This window comes from Eimeria acervulina, genomic scaffold, assembly GCF_000499425.1.
Source record: "Eimeria acervulina Houghton genomic scaffold, Eah_scaff155, whole genome shotgun sequence".
Taxonomy (NCBI): Eukaryota; Apicomplexa; class Conoidasida; order Eucoccidiorida; family Eimeriidae; genus Eimeria; species Eimeria acervulina.
Genome location: NW_013549110.1, coordinates 15,288 through 38,942, shown reverse-complemented (window position 1 = coordinate 38,942; position 23,655 = coordinate 15,288). Strand labels below are relative to the sequence as shown.

General features: G+C 51.9%; 3 protein-coding genes across 3 annotated transcripts; 2 read left to right on the top strand and 1 right to left on the bottom strand.

Annotated features, from left to right (window-relative positions):
- Positions 1–407: 407 nt before the first annotated feature.
- EAH_00021660 (ATPase, AAA family domain-containing protein, putative) lies at positions 408–4,722 on the top strand (the record flags this gene model as incomplete). Its single annotated transcript, XM_013393398.1, has 6 exons — positions 408–1,710; positions 2,087–2,205; positions 2,459–2,945; positions 3,128–3,238; positions 3,465–4,173; positions 4,275–4,722. The coding sequence occupies 6 exons, from the start codon at positions 408–410 to the stop codon at positions 4,720–4,722; spliced, it is 3,177 nt and encodes a 1,058-aa protein (XP_013248852.1).
- Positions 4,723–5,203: 481 nt separating this feature from the next.
- Positions 5,204–6,194, bottom strand: EAH_00021650 (hypothetical protein; the record flags this gene model as incomplete). Its single annotated transcript, XM_013393397.1, has 3 exons — positions 5,204–5,482; positions 5,618–5,751; positions 5,987–6,194. 3 exons carry the CDS (start codon positions 6,192–6,194, stop codon positions 5,204–5,206), a joined length of 621 nt encoding a protein of 206 aa, XP_013248851.1.
- Positions 6,195–11,053: 4,859 nt separating this feature from the next.
- EAH_00021640 (PHD-finger domain-containing protein, putative) lies at positions 11,054–23,119 on the top strand (the record flags this gene model as incomplete). Its single annotated transcript, XM_013393396.1, has 11 exons — positions 11,054–14,043; positions 14,315–14,387; positions 14,710–16,197; positions 17,531–19,410; positions 19,582–19,753; positions 19,960–20,015; positions 20,237–20,501; positions 20,851–21,829; positions 22,117–22,345; positions 22,913–22,965; positions 23,055–23,119. The coding sequence occupies 11 exons, from the start codon at positions 11,054–11,056 to the stop codon at positions 23,117–23,119; spliced, it is 8,250 nt and encodes a 2,749-aa protein (XP_013248850.1).
- Positions 23,120–23,655: the final 536 nt, after the last annotated feature.

Sequence of the window (23,655 nt, the reverse complement as noted above, 5' to 3'; positions counted from 1 at the left end):
TGTATATGGAGGTTCAGCTACAGCAGCCTTCTAGCCTCTTTTCGGCAGTCCCTGGGGCCCCACACCAGTAGGGTTTAGGGTTTAGGGTTTAGGGTTTAGATTAATATGGTGGCTGGAGCATCACTAACAAAACCAAGAGGCGCAGCAGCAGCAACAAGAAGAAGAGACTGCTGCGGCTGCAGCATCACCGCAGCAGCAACTCGAGCAGCAGCGGAGCAGCAAACCCAGCAGCAGCAAGACCATTGATCAGCAGCAGCAGAAGCAGAAGCAGCAGTCCGTGCAACATCAGCAGCAACAGCACAAATAACAGCAACAGCAGCAGCAATAGCAGCAGCAGCAACAACAGCAACAGGAGCAGCAATAGCAGCAGCAGCAGCAGCAGCAGCAGCACATTGATACTTCGCCCAATGAATGCCTCGTTGAGTTCTCTCTACGCACGCCAGTGGCAGAAGCAGCAAGCAGAAGAGCAGCAGCAGCAGCAGCAGCAGCAACAACAGCAGCAACGAAAGAAGCAGGACTCCGACATTAGGGGCTCCCTGCAGGCTGCTGCGCAGCAGCTGCAGCAGCAGCTGCACCAACGTGGAAAAGCTAAGGAGCAGCAGCAGGAGCAGCAGCAAAGTGCTGCTGCCCCTGCTGCTGCTGCAGTTGTAGCGCAGCAGAATGGGACAGCAGCAGCAGCAGCAGCAACATCAACAGCAGCAGCAGCAGCAGATGGTTCTGATGCAGAGAGCCGGAAGGCGCAGCAACGACGGAGAGCCGCTCGGCGTTCTGCAACTGCAGCAGTAGCAGCAGCAGCAGCAGCTGCTGCTGCTGCTGCTGCTAGAGCTGAGGCCCAGGGCTCCGGGTCTGTGATGCGCGGCGGTGCTGCTGCAGCACCAGAAGCAGCAGCAGCAGCAGCAATAGCGCCAAGCAGGCTGCCTGAGGTGTCTCTCGCTACCCTTGTTGGTGTATCCGCTGCTGTCAAAGACAAAATAAATAAACATATTATTCTCCCATTCCTTGTTAATCATCTACTTGAAAACCAGCAGCAGCAGCAGCAGCAGCAGCAGCAGCAGCAGCAGCAGCAGCAGCAGCAGGAGCTTGAGGTGGACTGGGAGAAACACGGCGAGGAAAGCAAAGAACAAAGCAGCAGTACTGCAGCAAGCAACAGCAACAGCAGCAGCAGCAGAAGCAGCAACAGCCTTGTTTGTTCACGTGGGGTGCTGCTGTGGGGCCCACCTGGCGTAGGCAAGTCGCACCTTGCTGCTGCTGCTGCGCGCACCCTCCACGACATACTGCAGCAGCAGCAGCAGCAGCAACAGCAGCAGCCACAACAACAACAGCAGAAGCAGGAGAGCTCGTTGGACAGCAACGACAGCAGCAAGAATGAGAACGGCAGGAACAGCGGTGATGAAGACAACAGCAGCAGCAACAACAGCAACAGCAGCAGCAGCAGCAGCAGCAATGCGTTGCGACTGTACAATTTGTCTGTTGCTGCATGCATTGGGGCTGGGGGAGAGGAGGTGCTCGAGCAAACATTTGCTGCTTGCAGAGATGCAGCACCTGCTGTTTTGCTGCTAGACCGCCTCGACTGTCTCTGCAGCAGCAGCAGCAGCAGCGGGGCAGATAGCAGCAGCAACAGCAGCAGCAGCAGCAGCAGCAGCAGCGTGACTGGGCTCGTTGACGCCATCTGCCGCTGCATCGATTCGCTCCGCGGCACTCAGGTCTTCGGTGCGTAAACCCTAAACCCTAAACCCTAAACCCTAAACACTAGTGAAGCCCACCCCACACCCTTGGCAGCAGACGGGAGGCGTCGCCTCCCTTGGCTTATGATGAGGCTGCTGAGTTTGTGCTGCTGCTTCGTTTGCTGCTGCTGCGTTTGCTGCTGCTGCCTACGCTGTTCCTGCTGTGTCTGTTGTTGCTGCTATTGCCACTGCTTTTGCTGCTGCTGGGTTTGCTGCTGCTGCTGCATTTGCTGCGCTTACTGCTGCTGCATTTGCTGCTGCTGCGTTTGTTGCTGCATGTTCCGCTGCATTTTCTGCTGAATCTTGTGCTGCTTCATTTGCTGCTGCTGTGTTTGCTGCTGCTGCTGCTGCTGCTGCTGCAGTGATAGGATTAGCTTGTAGCTGCAGCGGCGTCCCCTTAGCGCTGCGGCGCAGCGGGCGGCTTGACGTTGAATTGCAGCTGTCTCCTCCTACGAGAGAAGAGAGATTAGAAATTCTTCAAGTACTAAACCCTAAACCCTAAACCCTAAACCCTAGGCGCTAAGCTGTAGCGAACCCCACTCGTAAACCCTAGAGCGCGGACCCTAAACCCTCGTAATGCACCTGATAAAACACCTAAACCCTAAACCCTAAAACGCTATATCTTCTGCAAGCAGTAAACACCTAAGAGACGCCTTCACTAGAGCCAGCTAGTGTGGACAGGCGAATTAGGGTTTAGGGTTTAGGGTTTAGGGTTTAGGGTTTGTGGTGTACAGGCAGTGGCTAAGACGCTGCCTTTTAAGGTGTCTGCTGGGCTAGAAGCTGCAGCAGATGCAGCTGCTGGGGCTGTTGCTGCAGATCTGCATGCGCTGCTGCATGCTGCTGCTATTGCTGCTCTTCAACGCACCCAGCAGCAGCAACAGCAGCAGCAGCAACAGCAGCAGCAGCAATCAGGGAGTGGGGGGAGAGGGAGCAGCAGTACCGCCAGCGCGCCTGGAGCAGCAGCAACAACAGGTGCAGCAGCAGCAGCGGCAGCAGCAGCAGCAGGAGGCTGCATACCTGATGGAGTTGAGTTGATGAAGGCCGATGTGCAGCAAGCAATCAAAGAAGTGCGGCTAACTATGCAAAAGGAGACAGGCGTTATAAACAAAATGTCTCTAAACGCTGAATGGAGAGATGTAGGCGGACTGCGAGCAGCAAAAAAACAAATCGAAGACAAAATCATATTTCCTGTACTCTTCCCTCAACTCTACAAACAGATCGGTCAGGGTCTAGGGTTTAGGGTTTAGGGTTTAGGGTTTAGGGCTTTCGGGGAGTAAGGTGTCGGGGGATAGGTCTGGCGTTGTATATAACACCATAGGTCTTGACTTCAAGGCTTTGCCTTTAGGGTCTAGGGTTTAGGGTTTAGGGTTTAGGGTTTAGGGTTTAGGGTTTGGGGCGTTCAGGCCTGCGTCGACCAAGCGGCATATTGATGTTTGGGCCTCCGGGCTGCGGAAAGACAATGCTTGCGCGTGCTTTAGCGAGAACTTGCAATGCGCACTTCTTCTCAGTCAAGGGTAAAAACCCTAAACCCTAAACCCTAAACCCTCGGGAGTTTCTTGCTGTGACGATGTGTATGGGGTGTCTGTCCAGGTGTATCTCTCCATGTGTATGTGTGAGTATATGTATACTTCTTATCTGCTGCTGCATGGCTGCCGCCTCAGGGTTTAGGGTTTAGGGTTTATTGTAGTTTAGGGTCTAGGGTTTAGGGTTTATTGTGGTTTAGGGTTTATTGTGGTTTAGGGCCTGAGCTGCTGAACAAGTTTGTGGGGGAGAGTGAAGCTGCACTTCGGCGTTTATTTACAAAGGCGGGGCTTTTCTCTCCTTCTGTTATATTTTTTGACGAGATTGATGCTCTCTGCAGTGCTAGAGAAGGTGCTTTAAATAACAACTCATTAAACGCAAACAACGCACCCTACTCTCACTGGCTAAGGCAGCAGCAGCAGCAGCAGCAACAGCAGCAGCAGCAGCAGCAGCGGGAGTGTGAAGGAGAGTCAGAGCGGGATAAGAAGAAGCAAAAGATACGCGATACGTCTGCCTCAAACCCCCGCAGCAGCAGCAGCAGCAGCAGGAGCAGCAGCAGCAGCAGCAGCAGCAGCAGGGTTGATGAGAGGTTGATAGCGCAGATGCTCACGGAGCTAGATGGTGTAGCAGCAAGAGAAAATATATTTGTTGTTGCTGCAACTAATCGCCCGGATATAATTGATGCAGCACTGCTTAGGCCAGGGAGGTTAGAAGTGCAGGTGTATGTACACCTGCCACACTTCGAAGATAGAAAACATATCTTCAGGTGCGGGCTTAAAACCCTACTCACAGACGTCGTGCGTCAGCAGCAGCAGCAACAGCAGCAGCAGCAACAGCAGCAGCAGCAGCAGCAAGTGGAACAGGAAGAAGTCGTGGAGGAGCGCCTGCAGCACTTCGACTTCGCACAACTCGCCAAAGAGGCAGAGGGGTAAACCCTAAACCCTAAACCCTAAACCCTGAACACTAAACCCTTTTTCGTACTCGACGCAGTCAAGGGTTTAGGGTTTGTTGCTGGTGATTGTGATGCAGGTTCAGTGGGGCAGACATCGACGCGGCTCTGCGTGCTGCAGCAGCAGATCTGCTTCAGCAGCAGCGAGATGAATTTGTTAAGGCCCTGAAGCAGCAGGTGAGGGCCGAGCTGCAGCAGCAAGTAAGCAGCAGCAGCAGCAGCAGCAGCAACAGCAGCAGTTTCGTTGCGAAAGCAGCACTGCAGGAACTCGACTCCCTCTCTGCCTTTGAGGTGTACGGGCTGTGCAACCGCCTTGGCGGCAGTCTTGCTGCAGCAGCAGCAGCAGCAGCAGCAGCTGGGGGCCCCGCTGTTGCTGCTGCTGCTGCGCTGCAGCTTAATCAGCAGCAGCTGCTGCGAGCCGTCAGGCGAACAAAGCCCTCTGTCTCCCCTCAGCAAACTGCTTTCTATGAGGGCTATGCAGAGACAGTTGGGGCTGTGGGGCCCCACAGTGTAGGAGACAGTCCATAAGTGTCTCCTTTTGCTGCTTCTTTCTTGCTACTGTCTCCTCTAACTATTCTTTAACCACTTTATTTGTCTCCTTGTCTCTCTTCTGTCTATTTCTCTCTACTTGCCTCTCTTCTGTCTTTTCCTATACATATATATATATATAATGTATATATATATATATATACATGTATATATATATATATACATGTACATATATACATATATATATATGTATATATGTATGCATATAAGAATAGATGTAAATATTATATATACATATCTAAATCTGTATCTATGTAGAAATATATATAAATAAATAAATAAAAATATAAACACACACCTTATCCATTTGCTGGCGTTCGTTAAACTAACAACAAAAGAAAAACAACAAAAGGAGGGGAGATGGTTTGCTGCAGTTTTGCAGCTAAACCCTAAACCCTAAACCCTAACATGCATGCAATTGACCCCCCAAAACGCAGACAGCACGCAGCTGGTGCTACCACTACTGCTCTGCCGCTGCGATTGCTGCTGCTGCTGCTGCTGTTGCTGCTGCTGCTGCTGCTGCTGGTGAGACCTGCACGCTTCCGCGCTGCTGCTCCTGCTGCTGCTGCTGCTGCTGCTGCTGCTGCAATGGGGGGCAGGCAAATGCCCTGGCATCTCTAGTTTCTACTTGATGCTGAAGCAGCACCAGCTTTGAGTGCTGCCGATCTTCTGTTGCTGCGGCTGCTGCTGCTGGGGACAGAAGCAGCTTGAGGTCTAGCAGCAGCAGCAGCAGCAGGCCCTGTGCCGCCAAACCAGCTTAAAAACTTCCCTGGGGTTGCTGATCTGGGTGTACGAAGCCCTAGCGGTATTCTTGCTCTTTCTTCGACTCTTTCTGATGCAGAAAGCTTCAAAGGCCTCGGCTTCATATCTTTACCATGTCTCCTTGAGGGTTTGCTGCCTCTGCTGCTGTCTGCTGATGCTGAATGCGAGCCTCTATATGGAACTCTCCTGTCTCCTCGTGCTGCTGCTGCAGGGCTGCTGCTGTCTTGTGAAGAGCCTTTTGATAATCTTATCATCAACAAAACCCCAAGCGCCAGTGCAGCAGATTGAAGAAGCAAAGTCCTAATAATCCGGCGGCCCCGAATAGCAGCAAGGGCTGCCTCTGCAGGGTCTGCTGCTGCTGCTGCTGTTGCTGCTCCCCCATAAGGGCCTGGCCCTGCTGCAGACAAGACGCCTGCTGCTGCAGCAGGAACGGGAGACTCTAAATTCGCACTAGATGGAAGAGAATCAAAGTAGAACGGACCCCTGTTAGCGGTGCCGCCAGGGGCAGAGGTGAATGAGTGCTGCAGCGTGCGGGTCTGCTGCACGCCGGTGTATGCCCCCCCCAAGTCTCCAGCCAACCCTGCTGCTGCTGCTGCTGCTGTTGCTCCTGCTGTTGCTGCTGCTGCTGCAACCAGAGCAGCAAAGAAACGGACAGCAACGCCGCCGTAGCCGCGCCGTAGGGCGGCCATTTGGGGAGGGGACGGCTGATTTGCTGCTGCTGCTGCAGAGCAGCTGGATCTACATTTAAAATGAGATTGCTGCTGCAGCAGCTGCTGCAGCAACACCGTTCAGCAGAATGATAAGAGAAAAACGTAAAAAGCAGCAGCAGGGGGGGCTCGGGAGAGCGGTGCTGCGCTGCATCAGCTAGGCAGATTAGAGCTGCTGCAGCAAATTAAAACAGAGCCAAGCGTATTCAGTTTAAAACTGTTTCAACGAAAACAAGCACGAACAAACAAAGAAAAGAATAATCCTCAAGGAGGGCCCTCTCCCGCCTGCGGCTGCTGCAGCTGCTGCTGCCCCCTCTGCTGCTGCCGCTTCTCGCCGTGCTGCGGCTCATGCAGCTTGAGGTGGAAGGCTGAGAAATTGTGACAGTCTGCGTAGTTTGTTCTAAAAAGTCAATGAAAAATTAAATATTAATAACTTTTTAAGTCGAGAGAGCTTACGTGCACAATTAGCATTCACCCCACAGACCGCTCCCCGTTCGCCTGCTTTGCATCGCTTCGGGCTGTAGCAAGATATTCTTCTTCTCTGTTTGGGCTTTGTCTTCGTTCAGACGAAGAAGTGCAGAGGCTCTTTTGTCTGTTTTCTGCTGTCTTCCACCCAAAAGCTCCGATGTAAGAAGCCATATACTCTGCTCAACCGCACAGCCTCCCTGCGCGGCAGTAGGATTGAAGTGCAAATTTATTATAGGGAGAGGGATGAATGACGGTGCATTGTTGCGTATACTTTTTGAAATAATGCAGATTGAAAAATATTAATATATTTATTGGAATCTATTCAAATATTTTCATGTTTATCTATTGATGGCTCATCTGTTCATAGGAATGCACTGTAAGAACTGCACTGTAATCGTCACCTGTGAAAATCTTTAAAAGTTGAATTGAATTAAACTTGAATTTGAAGTGGAATGAATCGAATTGAAGAAAAATAAATTGGATAAGATTTGAATTTGAATTCAACCGATTCAGTTTAGTGAAAGCGAGTTGTTTTAATTCAATTCAATTCATTTAGAATAGAATAAATCAATTCAACCAATTCAATTTATATTGGAGTTCAACTCAATGCAACTCGCTTTCACCAAACTGAATCAATTGAATTCAAATTCAAATTCAAATTCAATTCATTTAGAATAGATTGAATCAATTGAATCCATTCAATTTGTATTCGAATTCAACTCCATGCAACTCGCCTACACTAAACTGAATCAATAGAATTCAAATTCAAATTCAATTCATTCCGAATGGATTAAGTCAATTGAATCCATTCAATTTGTATTCGAATTCAACTCAATGCAACTCGCTTTCACCAAACTGAACCAATTGAATCAATTGAATCCATTCAATCTGTATTCGAATTCAACTCAATGCAACTCGCTTTCACCAAACTGAATCAATTGAATCCAAATTCAAATTCAAATTCAGTTCAATTCATTTAGAGTAGAGTAAATCAATTGAGTCATTCAAATTCAAATTGGAGGTTGGCAGCTATGCTTTAGTACTTCATTACTCATTCGTTATTGACCTTAGCCTAACGTTTATCCACGGGCGAATCTAAGGAGTAAAAGGAAATAGATTTTGAATAGATTTTCAACGGGGATTAAAGCGGTTTAATGGAGTTAGTTTAGAAAGTATCTGAGCTCTAGATGGGAGACTGAAGCAGAAACTATATTTTATGATCTCTTCTTGTGCATGCATGCATGCATGGATATGAATTCGTATTACGTGAGGCAACAATACAATCGAACGAACGACTCTTTCAATATCGAAGCATTAAACATTCTTCGCTAAATCTTTCAGAGGTTTATAAAAAAGCTTGGCGATGAAGCGTCTACATAAACTTTTACTCATCAGACACTGTAAAGCTCCTCATGTTCTTCATTTTCCTGTGCTCTCTCTTTCTTTCTTTCTTTCTCTCTCTCTCTGTCGCTCTCCATATATGTATGTATGTATATATACATCTGTCCTCTTTTCGTGAATCTGTGTGAGTATAGTGCACTCCTCAGTGCTTCTTCGAGGGTTTATCTTGATGATACAGTAACATTCGAATTGCTGTGCCTCTGGCTTGGGCTATTAGGAAGAATAAATGTTTGAAATCAGAGAGCGTGAGTATCACTTCAGTTGTCCGTTGAATTATCTGGGGATTTCTTCGTTTTCCTTCCATATAACTTATTTTCTTTTGTAGGTTGGCCCCTCAAAAGAGAGGCAATGCATGCGAATGCATGCAAAACGCTGCGAGAGTACTATGTCAGCCTTTGTGCATCTGCATAGGCCTCTATCTTCACTGTCTGGGGTTCGGCACCCACCACGAAGACAATAAACCCTACGAAGCAAATTATTAAAGCGAATATATGCTTGTTTTTCTTCCCTTCACTTCTATGAGTGTCTGTACACTGCGTTGAATTCTCTAAGCTGTCCCCGCCGCATTGAATTGCAGCATACAACGAGGAGAAAAACATATTTTATAAAAGAGAAGACAGCTGAGAGATAGACTGTCTGCGTAGATTGCAACATTATAAGAAAACCCTTTCTTCTGTGAGTCGCTTACGTTGTCTCTACACTTGAATGAAAGTAAAAGAAAGCTATGAAGAGATATTTTAAAGAAAAATCATAGTTATAATGTATTGAATTGACGTCGCACTTCACTTTCTTAGTTTAACTGTTGATATATAGGAGTAAGGAGAGTAGAATAAATATATCTCACTTAATGAAAGTAGCATACTTCAAGGTGGCTTGAACTATTAGAGCTAAGGAAGGGCTCACCAATTTGCTGCTACGGGCTTCGCATGCATGCATAAATAGAGGCTTTACTATGCATGCATGCAGGGGTGTTTAGTATGAAATATTGAAATACTGAGTGCTCGCATCAGCACTTCTTCTCCCTGTTTGCTTCAAGAGGAGAAGAATGAGTTGTGCTTCTTTTAAGTGTTTGTGCATCGAACATCACATCAGTTTATTCTTTAATACCCCACAAAAGATTTTCAGTGGGATCGATCGATCCCCTATTACACCTCCCAACTACCTTGGAGTTTTTGTCTTGTTTTTTTGTTTTGTTTTAATGCTTAGGCGTTTGGCGTTCTTCAAACAAACTGCATATATATATGTATATATATATACATATAAATATATATATATATATGTTTTTTTTCTTTAGGCGGGATTTCAGTCAAAGAAACCCGTTGAGTTAATGCATAGGGTTCATGTGTTTCTGTGTTTGTATAGCAGTCTTCATTATACACCTCAGGCCCCTATAGCGATCGTATCCGCAACAGCAACAGCAGCAAGAATGCTTGCTGCAGCAGCAAGGACAGCAACAGCAGCAGCGACTGTAGTAAGTACAAACCAGCTGCAACAAACGCTGCAACAGCAACAGCAGTTAGCGAAGTCTCCTTGTCGATGCAGCAGCTGAAGCCCCGCATCAGCAAATGCTAAGGGTACCGATGACCCTGCTTTTTATTTAGTGCTATTTAGGGTTTAGGGTTTCCGTTAAGGCAGACAGACAGTCGAAGACAAACAAACCCTGAAAAGTGTGATGGTCTAGGGTGTACTTGCTGCTACAGTTGCTGCTGCAGTTGTTATCGCAAGCAGACGGCAGCAGTAGCAGCAACAGCAGCAGTAACAGCAGCAGCAGCAGCAACAGCGGTAGTAACAGCAGCAGCAACAGCAGCAGCAACTCCACAGAACAACCCCACCAGCACGAGGCCCCCCCGCTGTCTTCACGACAGCGGCGGCTGCAGCAGAGCCCCAAACAAAAAGAAATAGCATTTAAAATAGCTGCAGTTGCAGCACCAGCAGCAGCAGCAACAACAATTGCTGCAGCAACAGCAGCAACAGCGGCAGCAACAGCAGCAGCGCAGCAACAGCAGCAGCAAGAGAAGCATACCCATGAGGCCCCCCAACTGCAAGCAAAAGGAAGACCTTACCGCATCCCTAAGCAAGCGCTACTGCTTTTAAACTAACTACAATATGCTAAACCCTAAACCCTAAACCCTAAACCCTCATAGAGGGTTGTTATTGCTGCAGCTGCTGCCCGAGTATGGGGCCCCTCTCCCAGAGCAGCAGCAGCAGCAGGTGGCTTGCTGCTGCAGCCTTGGGGGTCTTCTGTCTCTGCCGCTGCGGCGGTTTGCATGCATTTTATTTATAATTGTTTGTTAGAGTTGTTCGTCTCTGTAGCTGTTGCTGCAGACGCTGGTGGAGCTGCAGCAGCAGCAGCAGCTGCAGCAGCTCCTGCACTGCTGCTGTTGTTAGGCCGACGGCTGCCTCCTGCTGCAGCTGCCTCTCGCGTTTGCAGCACGAAAACAACAGCAGCAGTTGTAGCTTTTAGCTCTTCTTCTCTCTTTTTATCGCTGTACATACACCTGGAGCCGCTGCTGCTGCTGCTGCTGCCGCTGCTGCTTCACTGGCACCCCCCTTCGAGACACGCCGCCCACCCGAGTGGCCCCAGCCCAGCAACTGCAGCAGCTGCAGCAGCAGCTGCAGCAGCAGCTGCTGCTGCTGCAGTTGCTGCTGTAGCAGCAGCAGGGCGCCATCTGCAGCACCTACCAACCACCCGACCCTCACGCTGGTACGTGCCTGCTGCGACAGCAGCAGCAGCAGCAGCAACAGCAGCAGCCAGCAGCAGTAACAACAGCAGAAACAGCGGCGGCGGCGGCAGCAGCAGCAGCAACAGCAGCAGGACCCAGACTGCAGGGCTCTGAGGAAAGGGTCACCTCCTCGGGGGTCTCTGATGGGTTCTGTTGAGTGCAGCAGCAGCAGCAGCAGCAGCAGCTTCACCGGAGCATCAGTAGCCGGTTCCGCAGCAGCAGTCTGAGCAGCAGCAGCAGGGTATAGCGATGCCGTCTGAAACGCATTCAGGGCCCTCAGGGGCTGCTGCTACTGCTACTGCTGCTGCTTCAGGGCCTGTTGGGGCAGACACCGAAGAAGAAGTCTTCTGGGCAGCATATGATGCGCAGCTATTTTCACGAGTCAATCCGCAGCTGCTGCAGCTGCTGCAGCAGCACCAGCAGCAAAGTAAAGAATTCCTAGACTTCGCCATCCCACTCCTAGAAGCACGGAACAGGCGCCGCAGACAGCTGCACCAGCAGCAGAAACAGCAGCAGCAGCAGCAGCAGCAGCAGCAGCAGTTCGAGGTGCAGACAGCGTCGCTGATTCTGTCTCCTGAGGATTTGCATGCATCAGAAGGAGACACTCCGCTGCACAAGGTTGAGGAAGATGAGGAGCAGCTGCTGCTGCAGCTAGAGAAGCTGCAGCAGCAACTCCAGGAGGAACAGAAGAGACACCAGAAACAGCAGCAGCAGCAGCAGCAGCAACAGCAACAGCAGCAGCAGGCAGCAGCAAACACCAGCGTTGGGCAGGCCCACGCAGCAGAAGAGCGGAAGCCAGCGGATTCCAGCAGCAGCAGCAGCAGCAGCGCTGATCCGAGCAGATGCGTGGCTGGTGGTGCAGCAGCAGCATCAGCTGCAGCAGCAGAACAGAAGCAGCAACGGGAGGCTTCTTCTCCCGGCCAGAAGGAGCAGCGGCAGGATGGAGAAGAAGGGCAGCAGCAACAGCAGCAGGAGAAGCAGCATCAGCTGCAGCAGCCTCCAGGCGTTGCTGCTGCTTCGAGCGAGGATGGCAGCAGCAGCAGCAGCAGCAGCAGCAGCGACAGCGTGGTATGTGCGGAGACAAGTCTGTTTTCCTGGCTTCCCGTGTCTCACTGCCCTTCTCTGCTGTCGCTGCTGCATCAGCAGCAGCTGCTGGCGCATGCACCGTATCAGACTAGAGACACGGGTATGGCGTACAGAGAGACAGAAGCAGGAGGTTTATCTTTATTAGATTTAGTTGCAAAGAAGAAGCCTGCTGCAGCAAAGAGACACCAGCAGCGCAGAGGGGGAGGCCGCAGCTGCAGCAGCAGCAGCAGCAGCAGCAACAGCAGCGGCACCAGCAGCAGCGGAGGCCAGCGGACCGGCGGCACCAACAACAACAGGGGGGATGCGTCTGCAACAGCAGCAGCAGCAGCAACACCTTCTGCTGCTGCTGCTGCTGATGCAGAAGATGAAGCAGCAAGCGGCCCTACCTTCGATCCTCTCAGCAATAAGAAGTGGGAGGGGCAGCGGCTGCCTCCGGTGTACATACACCGGGGGCCTGATGGTGCTGTGCTGTCGCTGCTGCTGCCTTCAGGTGTCACTGCAGCAGACTTCCCTCCTGAGCTCGACAGCTGCTCCAGCATTGATGAACTGCTGCGCCTCGTTGCTGCTGCAGCGCAGCAGCAGCAGCAGCAGCAACAACAACAGCTCCCGAACGCAGCAGCCGAAGGCACCACCAACCCGCCTGCTGATGGTGTTAAGGTAGAATGGGATCAGCAGCAGCAGCAGCAGCAGCAGCAGCAGCATGGGGATGCAGCAGCAGCTACAGCACCACGCAGGCCGCTGCCGCTGCCGCAGGTTTTGAGCGGGCCTACGGCGGTCTGGCTGTCTCCCCCTGCTGCAGCAGGAGCAGCAGCAGCAGCAGGGGCAGCAACAGGGGAACGTGAAGGCAGCAGCAGCTCAGCAACAACAACAGGCGCAGCAGCAGCAGCAGATAGCAGCAGCAGCGGGGAGGAGGAGACAGTGCTGCCTCTTTACTCTCAAGCCTACCTGGACAGTCTAGACACCGGAAGCCGCGCTGCAGTTTGGCAGCGTGTGGGGAAGGAGCAGCAGCAACTACATCAGCAGCAGCAGCAGCAGCAGCAGCAGGAGCAGGAGCAGGAACAGCAGCACGATACCGAGCTGAGTTCTGCTGCTGCAGCAGGTGCTTCTGCTAACGATGCAGTGGTGCTGCCTCAACGCCCTTCGCATGTACTGCCTCCTCTCTTTTGTTACTGGGGTCAGGGAGAGCGGAGCCCGCAGCAGCAGCAGCAGCAGCAGCAGCAGCAGCAGCGGGTGTCTCCTTTCCCCCCTGCAGCAGCAGCTACCTGCCCAGAAGACGCAACAAAGAGAACAGGCGTCCCTCTAGTGTTGGATTATAATAAAGAGAAAGGTCTGCTGCTGCCGCTGCTGGGGTTTGAGGAGCTGCACCGACAGATGCATCGGGTCAGCACTGCAGCAACAGCAGAACCTGCAGCAGCAGAACCAGCAACAGAAGCAGCAGCAAAACCAGCACCCGCAACGACAGATGGAAGTGCAGCAGCAACGGAAACAGCAGCAGCAGCATGCGCAGCAACAAATGAAAACGAAGCAGCAACACCAGCAGCAGCAGATCCATCACCAGGGTCAGCAGCGGCTGAAACAGCAGGAGCAGCAGCTGCTGCTGCTGACGCTGCTGCTGATCATGAGGGGAACGCCTTGCGGTCGTCTCCAGTGTCTACGAGTGCAGGCGTGCAGCAGCAAGAGCAGCAGCAGCAGCAAGAGCAGCAGCAGCAGAAGCATGAGCAGCAGCAGCAAGAACAGCAGGAAGTGCAGCAGCAACAAGAACAGCAGCAGCATGCGCATCAACAGCAAGAACAGCAGGAAGTGCAGCAGCTGCATGAACAACACCAGCCGTCAGAACAACATCAGCAGCAGCAACCAGAGCAGCAGCAGAAACTGCAGTGCGGGGAAGCCATGCAGGTGGACGGCGAAGGGCAGCAGCATCAGAGGGATAACGACAGAACCGAGGGGCCACAGCAGCAGCAACAGCAGCAGCAAGAGCAGCAGCAAGGCCCGCAGCAGCAAGAGCAGCAGCAAGAGCCGCAGCAGCAAGAGCAGCAGCAAGAGCTGCAGCAGCAAGAGCAGCAGCAGCAGGATGAAAGCGACATGTGGATGGAGACAGAAGCAGAAAACCTGACGTGGCGTCTCGTTCGTCTGGCGACTGAAAAACGGCACATGTAGGGTTTAGGGTTTAGGGTTTAGGGTTTAGGATGTAGAGTTTAGAGTTTAGGGTTTAGGGTGGAGAGTTTGGGGTTTAGGGTTTAGGGTTTAGGGTTTACAGTCTACGCTCAAGGATTCAGGGTGTATAGTTTAGGATGTAGGGTGAGGCATTTGGGGCTTAGGGGTTTACTACGGTTTAGGGTTTAGGGTTTAGGGTTTCGGGCTGACGGCTTGCGGCTTGCTGTTTAGGGTTTAGGGTTTAGGGTTTAGGGTTTGTTGATTGCGCAGCCTGAAGGATCTGTTGTCGGCGGTTTCTGCTGAGAAGCGGCCTGCGCTTCAGGAATGGGCACAAGTTGAAGAGGTCTGCTTCACTTGCTGCTGCTGCTGCTGCTGGCATTGCTGCTGCTGCTGTTGCTGCTGCTGGCATTGCTGCTGCTGCTGTTGCTGCTGCTGCTGCTGGGGTTGCTGCCACTGTTGCTGTTGCCCCGTTATCTGCTGCTGCAGTTTGAGGGATTGGCTGTTGCTGCTGCTGCTGCAGTTGCAGCTGCTTCAGTCGTTGCTCCTGCATAGGACGCATCTCCGTTGATAACCCGCGCTCATCCTTGCTGTTTTCGCTGCTGCTGCTGCTGCTGCTTTTGCTGCTGCTGCTTTTGCTGCTGCTGCTTTTGCTGCTTGTGCTGCAGAAGATGATGCAGTATTACATTCAGCAGTCTGCTTCGCATGCACTTGAAAGCAGACATACATACACTTTAGCAGAGCAGTCTCTCGATGTGCTGCGGCTGCGCATCACCTGCAGCAGCAGCAGCAGCTTGCCTCCTGCTTGGGCAGAGAGAGCTTTATGCATGATATGCGGCAGCGGCGAGGACTGGGAGGAAGACCCTATTATATTTTGTGATGGGTGCTATACTCCTACACACTTTCTTTGTTTAGGCTGCAGCAGCAGCAGCTTTGATGCTGCTGTTGCTGCTGTTGCTGCCAAACGTAGAAGAAGGGCACTCGAAGCAGGCGGAGACAAAGGACTGTCTCCTGCTGCTGCTGCTGCTGCTGCAGCAAAAGCAGCAAACAGTAACAGTAACAACAACAACAGCAGCAGCAGCAGAAACGCGAACTCGAACGCCGTCGGCGCCAGCAGCAACAGCCGCAACAACAACAGCAGCAGCAGCCGCAGCAGCAGCAGCAGCAGCGAGGATCGGCGACCTGTTGGTGGTGCTGGGGGGTTTGCTGCTGCTCCTGATGCAGAGGAGTGGCTGTGCCCTCTGTGCGCACATCTAAGGAAGCAGCTGCCTCTTCTAGATGAAGAGACAGCTCTTGCTGCTATTCGGCTTGCTGCTGCACCTCGTACAGCAGCAGCAGCAGCAGCATGCATGCAAGCAAGCCACAGCGACTGGGGGCAAGAAAATCTTGAGGCTCTTGAGCGTTATTCTCCTCCTCTTCTCTTAGGTCTTCAGCAAGGAGATGGGTATAAGCCTAAAAACTTTAATCATAGACGTGCTGCTCTCGCGCAGTACAACAACCCCACCTTGTTCCCATCTGTGCGTGTAGATAAAGCAGTAGTTGCTGCTGTTGCTGCTGCTGGCGCTGGTGCCGGTGCAGCTGCTGCGGGCGGGGCAGCAGGAGACCCGCTGCAGCAAACGGAGGCACCGATGGAGGCTTCTGCTGCTGCGGGAACTGCTGCTGCTGCTGCAGCAGAAGCACCACAACCAGCAGCCGATAAAGACCGCAACAAGAATAAAGCAGGGGCAGCAGACTCATCAGACACAAGCACAAGCAGCAGCAGCAGCAGCAACAGCAGCAGCAGCAGCAGCAGCGTGTCTGCGAATCCTCTAGATTATTTGCGGCAGATCCCTCTTTGTTTTTCAGATTCAGAAGACGAAGAGATAAATAGCGTGGATGGTTCAGCAGCAGCAGCGCAGCAGCAGCAGCAGCAGCAGCAGCGTGGTGTTGGGGGAAGTAAAGGTGGTGGGCATCATAATCAGCATCAGCAGCAGCAGCAGCAAGAGGAGGAGCTGCTGCAGAGCAATAAATTCTACAGCAAAGATCCTCGCCTAAGGTGTATTGTTCAAGTGTCTCCTTTGAACGGTCTCCTCATTACTTTGCGTCTGCCAGTCTGCTGTCTCTGCGGTTTTGACGGCTATTGCCCTGGTGGTGGGCCTATGAGGAAGACAGATAAGGTACGTATATTATTTATTATTTAACTGTCTCCTTTTGTCTTTGTTGTTTGCTGCTGCTCGCTTTCTTTCTTCTTACACAGATAAAATGCTTAGTATAACTGTCTCCTTTTGTCTTTGTTGTTTGCTGCTCCTCGCTTTGCTTCTGTCTCCTTTTGTCTCCGGTGCTTCTGATCTTTTGCCTCCGTTTGCTTCTGCTGCTACTTCTGTTTCTTTTGAGTATGTTTGTTATTCGTCTGTCTCCTTGCCTCTTCTTCTTCGCTGTCTCCTTTGTCCCCTCTTCTTCGCTGTCTTGAAGATGCCTTTATGTTATTAAATGAATTCGTTAAATTTATTAACTGTCTCCTTTGTCTGTTTCTTTTTCTTTTTTGTCTCTTTTGTCTCCTCCGAGCGTTTTGCTGTCTCCTTGCTGCAGCAGGAGCAGCAGCAGTCTTCACACTTCTGTAGCAGCAGCAGCCTTCTTTGCAGCACCCAGTTCAGCAGCAGCAACAGCAGCAACAGCAGCAACAGCAGGCGTTTTCTGGCGTCGAAATGAGTTTGTGTGTGTGTATGTGTTGTTTTTTGTTTGCTGCTGCTGTTATCTGCTGCTCTTATCTCTTGCTCCTCCCTCTACTCCTTCTGCTGCTGCTTCATCATCATCATCATCATCATCATCATCATCATCTGCTGCTGCTGCTGCTGCTGCTGCTGCAGGCGAAGGTGTGGGCTCATTTGCGTTGCGCGTTGGCAGTATGCGGCGTAGTGCAGGAGGAAACAATTACGGTGTCTGTTGAAGAGAGCCGAGGGAAGCTTCGTTGTTTAGTCTGTCATCACTGCGGCGCAGCACCCGTTCAATGCTCATATTTAAATTGTTCGCGACCCTTTCATGTATCCTGTAGCACTGCGAATAGGCTGCTGCAGACAGACTGGGATCAAGGAAGGCCTCTTGTCTTCTGTCACGCACACTCTAAAGACAGGGCACCCACGCTTGTAAGACTATCAGTCTTGCTGCTGTTGCTGCTGTTGCTGCTGTTGCTTATGCTGCTGCTGATGATGATGCTGCTGCTGTTGCTGATGCTGCTGCTGTTCCCCTTGCTGCTGATGATGCTTCTGAGGCCGATGGTAATGCTGTTGCTGATGCTGATGGTACTGCTGCTGCTGTTGCTGATGCTGCTGATGATGCTGCTGTTCCTGTTGCTGCTGATGATGCTGCTGATGCTGTTGCTGATGCTGATGGTATTCCTGCTGCTGCTGCTGCTGTTACTGCTGCTTGTACTTTCCTGTCGGCGCTGAAATTGCATGCACTCTTTCCCTGTGTTGTGCTGCTGCTGTTGCTGCTGCTGCTGCTGCTGTTTAGATATTGCGGCGTTTTCAAGCGAATAGAGAAAAAGAAAGAGTGAAGACACGCGTGCAAGATCTACCAGGGGAGACAGATTTAAACAGAAGGAGACTCTGTCTAGACACCGCAGATCTTCTCTTCGCCACGCCGCAGCAAACTGCTGCAGCAATTCAGGACTTACTCCCTCACCAGCAGCAGCAGCAGCAGCAACAGCAGCAGCAGAACTGCCTCGAGCGGCGCAAGGAACAGCAAGAGGAATCCGAAGGGAAGCAGCACAAGAAGCCTAATGCAACTGCTGCAACAGCAGCAGCAGCAGCAGCAACAGCAGCAGCAGCAGCATCAGCGGCTGCTGCTGCAGCAAGTCCCAAGGAAAGCAAAGGTGCAGCAGCACACTCGAAGCCTCCAAGCCCCACCGCGAGAGACAAAAAAGACGGAGTAGAGAACAGCCTGCTCACCAGGAGAGGGAAAGCAGCAGCAGCAGCAGCTGCTGCTGCTGCTGCTGCTGCACGAAAGTCTCCAGGAACATCCACTGCGCCAGACGAGAAGGAGCGACAGCAGCCGCAGAGGCGCAGCAAAAGCCTGCGGAACAAACAGCAGCAGCAGCAGCAGCAGCAGCGCCAGCAGCAGCACGCCCGGTCTACAGCGAAGCTGATGAGGAGGGCTTCAGTTGAGGGGGATGACAGCTGCGAGGAGACAGAAAATTTGCTGTCTCCTTCGAATGCTGATTGTGCACTTGCTGACCCAGCAGGAGCAGCAGCAGCAGCAGGTGGAGGTGAAGAGACACCTGAAGTTGCAGAGGTTGGAGACGCAGGAGAAGCAGCAAGGATAGCTGGCTGTCTCTTTGCTGCAGCAGTACCTGCATTTGTATGTGACGAGAAAATATTTCAGTGTCTCTTTTTGTCTTTAAAAGGAGACAGTGCAGACGAAGGAGACGCTAGGATCCCAAAGACATATAAAGAACTCCTCAACCATCAACGGCTGCTCTCGCGCTGCTGCTTGCTGCAGGCATTTGCGCTGCTGCTTGCTGCATGCGGCGTGAGGGCAGACAGCAGCAGCAGGAAGCAGCTGCAGCAGCTTGCTGCAGCTGTACGAGATTTGAGTATCGAAGATACGGCAGCAGCAGCAGCTACTGCTGCTGCTGCTGCTGCTGCTGCAACGCCCACTGCAGCCACCCCTGCTGCTGCGGGGACTCCACCAGCAGCAGCTCTCAAGAACGGCAGCAGCAGCAGCAGCACCGGCAAGTCGGGTCTTGCATCTGGGAAGCCTTCTGGTCCAGCGACAGCAGCAGGAGCAGCAGCAGCAGCAGCTGCTGCTGGTCCTCTGCACTCTCAGCGCAAGGCTCCTGCAACAGAAGGAGGGGGGAGAGCAGCAGAGACGAAGCTTGCTGCATTATCTCGCCTGTCTCTTTTGAATAAAACTGCTGCTTGCTCTCTCTGCGGGCGTACGGGCTCTAGCTGGTCGCAGCAGCAGCAGCAGCAGCAGCAGCAGCAGCAGCAGGGGCACGGCGAGCAGCTGCAGCGGTGCCAGGTATGTAATGTGAAAGTCTGCAGGAGCTGCTGGGGGGCCGTGGAGAGACAGCCGCTTAGCGCGTCTCTCCTGAGCGAAGCAGCAGCAAGAGCGGTGAGGCTGCAGCGCCGACGTGCGTGGAAAGACAGCAGCGCGAAGCAACCAACAGCAGCAGCAACAGCAGCAGCAGCAGCAGCAGCAGCAGCAGGAGGGGCAGGACATGGAGATGATGCCAGCGGGCCTGGTGAAGAGACAGCAGCAGATGCATGGGTATGTCCTCGCTGTGAGTGCTTCCTCTCTGGCGACTTACCTTCTGTTGCAGCAAGCCGCTGTCTTCTCTGCAGCAGAATAGACGGTCTGCTGCTTAAAAGGGCTGAACAGAAAGCCTCAGGGTAAGCTGCTGCTGCTGCTATTGCTGCTGCTGCTGCTGCTCTTGCTGTTGCTGCTGCTGCAAGAGTTGTCTTTGTAGCTGTGCTGCTGCGGGTATTGCTTTAGCTCCGTTCACCCCCACCGCTGCCTCTCTTATTGATGCTGCTGCTGTTGCTGCTGCTGCTGCTGTTCAGGAGCAGCAGGGCTCCTCACCCCACAGATCCTTTGTATGGGGAGAGCCAGTGGTTTCACTCTCTCTGCGCTGAAGCCCTCGTCCCTCCTCGGTTTGCTGCGCTGCCGACTGAGTCGTTGCGAAGTATAGCAAGGACAGCCTTCGATAAACCCTGCTGCTACTGCGGACTACAGGTTAGGGTTTAGGGTTTAGGGTTTACGGTTTTAGGGTTTAGGGTTTAGGGATTTAGGGTTTAGGGTTTATGATGACTTAAGGTTTAGGGGATTAGGGTTTAAGGGGGCCTGGGTTTTGGCTTTGGGGGGTTTAGGGTTTAGGGGTTTGGAGGGTTTAGGGTTTAGGGTTTAGGGTTTGGGAGTATCTACGGGTTTTTTGTGTGCAGCAAGGCGCAACAACCAGCTGCAGCAGCAATGGGAACGGCATCCGCTGCTCTTACGTGTACGTTTCCCTCAGTTGCAGCAGCAGCAGCAGTAGCAGCAATAGCAGCAGCAGCAGCAATATCAGCAGCAGCAGCAATAGCAGCAGCAGCAGCAACGCTAGTCGCAGCAGCAGCAGAGACAACAACTGCATCAGAATCTTTCTAAAGGTGTGCCTATATTTTTCTGTTGTGTGCGTTGCCGCTGCTGCTGCTGTTGCTGCTGCTGCTGTTGCTGCTGCAGGTTTCATGTGTCTTGCGCGCGTGTGCTTGGCTGCCGGATGGAGGGGCACCACGGGACAGCACACAAACTGCAGTGTATACATCATTCGATGCAGATGCAGACGAAGGGGCAGCCTACTACAAACAAGGCTCCTGCAACAGCTAGAGCAGCAGCAGCAGCAGCAACTGCAGCAGCAGATACCAGACTGGCGAAGGGGGGCCCCACACTCTTCAAGAATACCGACCCCCTATTTCTTATCGCCTCTAATCCTATTGATTACTTACAGGTTAGATATTTGCGTTGTTGTTGCCGCTGCTGCTGCTGCTGCTGCTGCTGCTGCTGCTGCTGCTGCTGCTGCGTGCGACCAGACTGGTACTGGTACTGGTGCTAATTGGGTTGCCTGTGCTGTCGCTGCTGCTTCTATTGGTGCTGCTGTTTCTGTTGTTTTGCTGCTGCAGTTGTTTGTGTTGCAGTTCTTGCTTGTGTTACAGTTCTTGCTTGTGTTGCTGTTGCTGCTGATGGTATTGCTGCTGCTGCTGCTGCTGCTGGCTAAATGAGGTGCAGCAGGGGGACCGCATGCACGTTGCTTGTTAAATGATTTTTTCTTTTTCTTTTTTTCTGTTGTTTGTTTGCAGCATAACTTTCTTCCGGGGGTTCTTCTGGCTGGGGCGCCGCAGTTAAGGCCCTCGCGCACAGGAGCAGCAGCAACAGCAGCAGCAGGCGGAGCAGCAGCAGCAGCAGGCGCAACAGCAGCACCAGCAGCAGCGTCCACAGGAGCAGCAGCAACAGCAGAAAGCAGTAGCGAGGACAAAACTATGGAGAACGGGAAGGGAGGAGGGCCCCTCTCTGCTGCAGCAGCAGGAGCACCTGCAGCAGCAGCAGCAGGAGCACCTGCAGCAGCAGAAGCAGATTCTGATGATGACTTTGAGGGCGGCAGCAAAACGCCAGCACCTCCCTCTCCAATGCATCTGGCAGAGCAGCGGGAGCTGCTGCAGCTAACCCGGGTTGTTGCTGCTGAGGCACAGCGAAAGAGAGGAGGCGAGGAGGCCCCTCTCTTTGCTCACGCAGCAGAACCAGAACCAGCAACAGCAGCAGCAGCAGAAGCGGAAGCAGCAGCAGCAGCGGAGGGAGGCAGCAGCAACCAAGAGAATCTGCTGCTACCGCGAGCGAAGCAAACCGGCAGTCCTAACAAACGCTCTTGGAACTTGTTAGACGCAGCAGACAACGAACAGCAAGCTAAGCGGAGACGCGAAGACAACACAGCAGCAGCAGCAGCAACAGCAACAACAGCAGCAGCAGCAGCAGCAGGGCCCCGCATGCCAAGGCCTCCCCCACCGCAAGTATCAGCATCTGCTGCACTGCTTTCTGCGCAGTGGTATGGGGGTGCATGCGGCAGTTTGCTGCCTTTGGGTGTCTCCTCTTCGGCTGCAGCAGAAGAAGCAGCGCCACAGCAGCAGCAGCAGCAGCAGCAGCAGCAGCAGCAGAACTCCGCGGACACCTCAGCAGCAGAAGATGCAGACGCAAAGCCTGTCTTCTGCCCCATATGCAACGGCCTTTATAAAGAACTGCCGGGGGGCGGCCCTGGAGACGGTCTGCACTGGATTGGCTGCGACTGTGAGACCTCCCTATACACCTCCCCACCTAGCTAGCTAGCTGGCTATCTAGCTAGCTAGCTAGATAGCTAGATAGATAAGCAGATGGATAGCTATCTATCTAGCTAGCTAGATAGCTAACTAGATACATAGATAGATAGATGAATTGTTTAGCTAGCTGTCTTTCTCGCTCGCTTTTTGGCTAACTATCTGCCTAGCTAGCTATGAAGTAAACTATCTAGCTAACTAGCTAGCTAGCTAGCTGGGTGTGTGTGTGTGTGTGTGTGTATGTGTTTGGTGTTGCTGCAGGTTGTTTGCAGTGGTACCACTGGCTGTGCTCGGGGTATACAGACGATCAGCCGCCTCCAGCAAACGAAGACTGGTATTGCTACTTCTGCTCAACGCGGGTGCGCGCTGCACTCGAGAAGAAGAACAGAGAGAAGCTAGCGGCGAAGGCAAAGCAGCAGCAGCAGCAGCAGCAGCAGCAGCAGTTGCAGCTGCAGCAAGTTCATAGTGCACCGCCCAAGAAAGTCCACGCGTGAGCAGCAACACACTCTCCTTGATGCATGCGGTAAATGCATCTTCTCTTTGTCTGTCTGTTTATCTCTGTCTCTCTCTCTCTCTCTCTCTCTATATATATATATATATATATATATCTACCTCTCTCTGTCTGTCTCTGTCTCTCTCATTGTCTGTCTGTCTGTCTCTGTTTCTCTTGTCTTGTCTCTCTGTCTCTCTTTGTCTCTGTCTCTGTCTCTCTTTGTCTCTGTCTCTGTCTCTCCCTCTCTCTGTCTCTCTGTCTTCTGTCTATCTGTCTGCCTCTGTCTCTGTCTCTCTGTCCTTGTCTGTTTGTGCGTATCTGTCTCCTTTTGTCTCTCTCTGTTTTCTTTTGTCTCTGCTGCTCTCCTCATGTCTTGCAGCAACTGTTTCTGCTTTTGTTTGGGGCTGGCGTGTGCCTGAGTGTCTCTCTTTTTCTTTTTCTCTGTCTCCATTGCATGCATGCCTATTATCCAGCAACCCCATTTAGCCCCTATAAACATTTTTAGGGTTTAGGGTTTAGGGTTTAGGGTTTAGGGTTAGGGTTTAGGGTTTGTGTGTTTTGGAGAGCAGGAGGGGCTCCAAGCGCTGACTTTGAGGTGTACGTACACCACAACTACTGTAAGCCGTTTGGAGGCTTATTATTGTCTATTCACTTTCGCTTTTTGCTGCTGTTCATGTGCCTTTTTGTGTCTCTTTAGAGACACCAGCAGTAGAGCAGCGGCAGCAACAGCAACACCAGCTGCAGCAGCTGCAGCAGCTGCAGCAGCAGTAGCATCTGCAGCAGCTCCAGCATCTGCAGCAGCTCCAGCAGTAGCAACACCTGCAGCAGCTGCAGCAGCTGCAGCAGCAGCAGCGCCTGCAGCAGCTACAGCTGCAGCACCTGCAGCAGCTCTAGCTGCAGCAGCAGCGCTTGCAGCAGCAGCAGCAGCAGCTAGATCTCCTGAGAGTATTTGTCTGGGGACGCCTGGGATCCGATAGAGACAAAAGAAGTTGGCTTTTGTCTTTCTATTTATTTTGTTATTGTCTCTTTGTCTTTATTTTTATTTTCTTGCAGTCTCTGTCTCTCTATTTATTTTAATACTGTCTCTTTGTATTTGTTTTATTACCTTTTGCCTTGTGTCTCTTTGTCTTTGTATTTCATTTATTTTTCTGTCTCTCTCTTTCTATTTATTTTATTACTGTCTTTGTCTTTATTTTTATTTCTGTTGGTCGTCTCTTACAGCTGTTGCTGCACAATTGCAATTAAACACTCTCTCCAGACGATTATTATAAATATATATATATATATTTATATATACATTTATATAT